The 6,063-nt window shown below is 46.1% G+C and overlaps 1 protein-coding gene across 1 annotated transcript in view; it reads left to right on the top strand.

Moving 5' to 3' along the window:
• The first annotated feature begins 5,604 nt into the window (after positions 1–5,604).
• The window catches only part of LOC144251442 (cadherin-13-like), a 150,424-nt gene continuing 149,965 nt past the window's right edge, over positions 5,605–6,063 (top strand). Inside the window, exons 1-2 of the mRNA XM_077794354.1 lie at positions 5,605–5,616; positions 5,890–6,001. Of these exons, the coding sequence (XP_077650480.1) occupies positions 5,605–5,616; positions 5,890–6,001 (124 nt within the window). The remainder of the gene's footprint in view (positions 5,617–5,889; positions 6,002–6,063) is intronic.

Genomic DNA, 6,063 nt, shown 5'->3' with positions numbered 1-6,063 from the left:
AGGAGTGAACCCCAAAGTTGTGTTATCTGTATTAAAGGGCATCAGAATTGAATTATAGGTCAACTATTTTTGGAACATTGATTGTTTTGCAAATATGCACATTTAATATCAAAAGTAGTTGCATAGTCAAGGTTTTACGGCTAGGCAAAGTCTTGTGGTGCACCAGAGAATTCATACTGGAGAAAAACCATACAAATGTGAAGAATGTGGCAAAGCTTTTAATGTAAGTTCAAAACTTATTATTCACCAGAGAATTCATACTGGAGAGAAGCCATACAAATGTAAAGAATGTGTCAAAGCTTTTACTCGTAGAGAAAGCTTGATTGTGCACCAGAGAATTCACACTGGAGAGAAGCCATACAAATGTAAAGAATGTGGCAAAACTTTTTTAACAGAACCTCAAAACTTACTGATCCCCAGATAATTCATATTGGAGAGAAGCCACACAAATGTAATGAATGTGATAAAGCTTTTACTTTTAGTCAAAACCTTATTGTGCATCAGAAAATTCACCCTGGAGAGAAGGCATACAAATGTGAAGAATGTGGCAAAGCTTTTAAAGTAGCTGTCCATCCAGCTAACAGCAAGTGCAGAGCAAGCCAGCGAGGGGTGGACAAGGTGCTGGGGGACACCAACGAGTTCATCTGGAAAATATCAGTTGGGAGCCGGCTCAGGAGAGGGTGCCATCCAGGTGGTTCCGGCCTGTGGAGATAATTATTTGTGGCAGGAGGTTTCTTTTGATTTTTGACGGTTTGAGGACAGTTGTGTCAGCTTTTCTTTTAGTGTTGCTGTTTCTCCCCAGGAACCGGGATGAGTCCCCAGAGCCGTGGCAGCCCCCTGCCGAGCTCCTTGCAAGCTAGTGATCTGTGGGCTCGGCAAACTGCTGGGACAAACACCCCCAAGTCTCAGTGATGTGACACAGCGGGTCAATGCTCCTTGCTGGTGGGTCTCCTGGGTCCCTGTCATCTTTCCAGTGTCTGACTTCTGGGCTCTTGCTTTTAGGTGACCCTGGCCCTTGGTAGCCCTGCCTTTCTGTTTTCTTGGGTAGGGCAAGAGAGAGGGTCCCGCAGGACATTTCAGGGACTGGGCCTAGTAGAAGTGACAGTCCCTCTACCCTCTATCTGTGGGCAAGTGCTTGGGAGGTCCCATGGCCCCTGTCACTTCAAAGGAGCCAGCAGCACAGCATGTGGCACCATTGTGACACATGTGGAGAAAGCAGGGATGGTTCTTGGCTGTCCCAAGGTCTACAGCATGGGTGGCCACCTCAGATGCCTGAAGGGCCAGGCGAGTGGCACCTGAGTGCAGTGAGCAGGAGCAAGGACAGGGCCACAGGTCAGCGCCAAAAGGCCACTCCACGTAACCTGGTGATCCAGCTCGGTGACACAGAGCTCTGGCCACACTGGCCACATCATCCCACTCATGCCAGCTGGCAGCCCGTGGTCTGGGAGAGGAAGCGCACTCCAGAGTTGGCTCCGCTCAGTCAGTACCTGTCAGGATAAGCGAGACCAGCCCAGCCCGCTATTTTTAAAACTGAAAGTTCTGTGCTGCATCAAAGAAATGGAAGCTAAAAAGAGAAATGCGGGTGACATGAGGTCACGCTCAGGGGAATACATGGTGTCCTTTCACAGAAGCAGCCCAGATGCAGGCGTCCCTGACCTCCTCACTGCCCAGCTGACCCCACCACGCCAACACCCTGCTCTTACCCTCTTGGACTCACATCCCTGCTCTCGCCATCTGTATGCTTCTGAGCACAGATATCCACTGAGCAGTTCTATAGTAGGAACAAATAATATTCTATCGATAAATGTCAGTGTCTGCCCCAGGGAATATCAGTGAATCATGTGTATTATTATTAGAAATAATAATAAGCATTTATTGAGCAGTTATTATGTGCCAAGTGCTACTTATATCTCTTTACAATAATCAACTCACCCTATCCTCATGATATCCTGCAAGATTCCAGTATTACTCTTCTGTTCAAGGAAACTGAGGCAACGGTCACTTGTCTTATTCCTCCACTAGTATAACCAGAATTTGTACTGAACCAGCAAGGCTCAGACCTGTGCTTATTGTCTGCAGAGATGTATCTCTGCTTTCAGGGCAGGCTGATTGTAATTTTCCAGTAATAGGAACCCGTTAGTGATCATAAAATTTTACAATTGTCATGTTTTCAAAGGTGTATTGGTTACCTGTTATTTATGAGAGGCAAGATGATGCATAAATGAACCCAAGAACAATAGAGGAAGACCATTATTGCCTGGCATTAAAAATAAACTGGGAATGCCCACAGCACATACTCTGGCAGAGGTAAAGAGGGCTTGGGGAACAGCATGTCTAGGTCTTCATACGTGTAGTGTCTCATAATGTTGGAGAAGGCTTCCTGGCTCTGGCATAATGTCCCAGGGATATTCTACCACAATGAGGGGTCATGCTTTATATCTCCCTCCCAAACTTAGTGGGATTGAAATTGAAGAGTGGCTCTCCATGCTGAGTTCACAAACAGACACTGTTTTGAATCCTGCTAAGTTGTCAAAGGGCGATAGAACTTAGAACACTCCACCATGGCTGGCCAGCAAGAACTTCGGCTTTGGGAAGCCCTCAGTTAGTCTGGATTCTTTCTCTGAATGCAGTTTTGTAATCCTGGAGATGCGCTACCTAATACCTGATATTGACGCCAAAGAAAACAGGGCTTGATGGTTCAGGATAAGCCGCCATCCCTCTGCTTATCCAGCTAGTCCTTACTTTTGATCTCAAGGAGGGAATATCCCTTCTGCAGGTGATGCCCTCGACACCTCTGTGCCAGTTTGACATGCTCCCTAAGGGACTGCGCCTTCCTTTCAACTTAGGGATTCATTTCCGTTAGCTGATTAATTACGTAGGATCTGCCCAGCCATGCTCCTCTTCTAGACCATGATCCTGTAACTGATCATCTGTTGACCACTCTTCCTAGGCACTGCCTTCCTAAGTGTGTTCTGTGAATCAGCCTATCAGATCCACACAGCCATGCACAGGGCCCCCAACCTTCCTTGATAGATGAGAAAACCCAGGTCCTGCTGAGCAGCCATGAAGCAAGCCACATCACATGGTCTGTGATGGGTGGAGCCAAAATTCAAATGGGGACAATGGCTTGAGAGTCCTTGCATTGAACTGCAAGATTATCACCCTTCTTTAAAAGTTTCTGGGCAGCATCTGGCAAAGCCCTAACTGAATTCCAGGATTTTAACAAGTCTTCGTGAGTAAGCGAGTGCATGATTTGACAAGCTCTTACCTCACCAAGTCACCCTGGTCTACCTGCTGAGTACTTTTATGTGATGAATATTTAAGCTGAATTTTGACTGGTAGATGGACTGACACAAGAATTTGCAGACAAACTAGGCCTGTGGGACATTTCTGACCCCACCCTCCTAAGGGTCAGCAGTTGGAGAAGGTTCATTTTTCTGTCCCCTCTTTACAATTGTAGAGAATCCTGAATAGACTGTGGCAGGGCTTTATGATGGACTGAGTCACGGGAAGACAAAGATGGAGAAAACTCCCCCACGGAGCAGTTAGTTCCTCCCATGCTTGGAGAGCTAAGCGCGGCATCCCTGGGGAAATTGCATCTCCCTTAATATGTACAGGGAGCAGAGCTCATTGGTTAATGGTCTGGGATTTGAGGGCAGAATTAGCCAATTAGAAGGTAGTGTACGGTTGTAGGCACAGGGGCCTGGGATAACCTTCACCTGCTGGCTACTTAACCAAATTAGCATCAGCCAGTTATCGATTTTCTGCTTGTAAAATCGCAAATTATTCTGAGTTCTGAAGCTGTCTGAGATGGTGTATATGCCACTTAGGATGCCAGTGGTGCCATTGCTTCCGAAGCGATGTGTCAGAGCCTGGTCTCAGGATGAGGCGAGGTTTTACAAGCAGATCTGCAAGACCCTGTACTAGAGCACCCTCCGCCCTCTGATCTGAGAAAGATGATGTCGGGCGAGGGGATGGCACTTTCATTTCAATTCTCTGATGTGGCTCAGGCCGGCTGCATCATGAACCTTCTGAGAGGGATTCTTGCCCCCATTCCTTGGGGTTCAGTGGATTTCAGGAGGCCGGTATTTAGAGAGATGCCCTGATTCCACAGCTCCCAACCTTTGGCACCCTCCTCTGAGTTTGCCGGCAGGGATGATAATGAGCTTTCTTCAGCTGCCTGTGTGCAGTGGTTGAGAATGGGGTCCAGTGTCAGAGTCTGGTTTCCTGAGAAGCAGATACCCAGTCAAGGACTCCAGCACAAGCTGTCGATGTGGAGGACTGGTCTCGGAAAAATACTGATGGGGCGGGGAAACAGGCCCAGGAAGAGAGAGCTAAGGAAAGGTGACTCATGCCAGATACACAGTGGGGTTGCAGCACAGATCCAAGCGGGGACTGGGAGGCAGCTTGTGCCCCCCAGTCGTCTCACCTGAAGGGAGAGGGAGCCGGGTATTTAAGCACCCTTCCACCTGTCAGTGATTGAGGGCTGCTCCTGCCATGTCAGTTTCCCAACACTTGTTACTAGCACCAATCTCACAGTGAAGTAGTCTTCCACGGTTTTTAGAGAAATATCCAGGGAAAAAAAGAAACCCCAATGTCCTCCCTGGCGGGGCCTAAGGGGAATGGACAGGGCTTAGACTGTGTACAGACTTAGAGGAAATTTAGACCTGAACTCAAGTCCTGACTCAGCCCAGCCTAACTGTACACCTGGGCAAGCTGGTGACCTCTAAAGCTTTAGGCCCCTCCTCCGTAAACTCTCTCTTACATTACTACACACTTCGCAGAGCCACCGAAGACAGTAAGTGAAATCATGCACATATAGTGAGCTTAGCACAGCTCTTGGCATATGGTAAAGACTCAAAAATGTCAGTTTTCCTTGTTAAGTATTATGGGATGTATTCTCTGTGTCAGTGTGTGTGGTACTCAGTGTAAACAGGCAAGGAAAAGAGCTAAGGCCTATCCTCATGGATTGTATGATCTTTGCTTACTGGACTATAAGTTCATTTCTTACCCGAGTTACACCTTGCCGGGAAGGATATCATATACTTTGATATTTCAAAGCTGATAACCTAACTTTCTGACTGATAGATAAAGTAAGTAGCCCAAGTATTTGCAAAGACAAATTTGAGCCTATGGAAGTAATTGTAAATTTAAAATTATATGGTAGCCAAAACTCACAAAAGTCAAAGAAGCAAGTAAAATTAATTTTAACAATGTATGTATTTTGCCCCACATATATAAATATGTGTGTGTATGTATTAGCAGTTCAATGTGTAATTAATATAAAATTATAGTTAGGTATTGTTTTATTCTTGTTCAGTTACCAAAATCCAATTGTTTTTTATTCTATCAGTGTCTAAAATTGGGACTAGCTGCATTTCAGGTGCTCAGTAGCTACCCCTGGCTTGTGACCACCGTAGTGGGCTATGGTGCAGAGGCCCAACAGGCCTTAGGTTCTATTAGAAGTCACATCCAAAGGGAACGTCTCCTTCTCTTTTCCTTCCTCCTCAGAGATGACAACGCTCCTTTGCATGTATGAAAGTAAAGTTGGTTTTAACTCGGGCATCACAGGAAACTGATAGTTTCTATAATGAAGTTTCACACATGGAGACCATGGTGAGATTCTTAGCAGGTGTAAAAATCTGACGATGTTATTTCTTTAACTGCAACTTAATGGAAGCTGCAGCAGCTGTTCCCCTTTGTGGATTTTCCAGATCTCATTGCCAAAACGCGTTGTTGGCAGACCTAGGAGAAGTATCAACTTGCCTCTTCATTTGGGAACTGAAATTAAAACCTCAGCTCATTTCTATAAGTCGCATATCTGGTAAAAAGTTAACAGGGCAAACACACAAGCCGCTATTAAAATATTGATGGCCTTGGTTTCCTCAGGTGCTGCTGCTAACATCTGCAGAAGATTTGGACTGCACTCCTGGATTCCAGCAGAAAGTCTTCCACATCCATCAGCCAGCAGAATTCACCGAGGACCAGTCGATTCTAAACTGTAAGCAGTATCACTTGAAGATGCTTTTGGCCTAGCCTTATATTGGGATTCACTAGTGTCGA

The sequence above is a fragment of the Urocitellus parryii genome (assembly GCF_045843805.1).
Source record: "Urocitellus parryii isolate mUroPar1 chromosome 13 unlocalized genomic scaffold, mUroPar1.hap1 SUPER_13_unloc_5, whole genome shotgun sequence".
NCBI lineage: Eukaryota > Metazoa > Chordata > Mammalia > Rodentia > Sciuridae > Urocitellus > Urocitellus parryii.
Note: the sequence above shows the minus strand (reverse complement) of the source record. Positions and strands in the feature narration are given on the sequence as shown.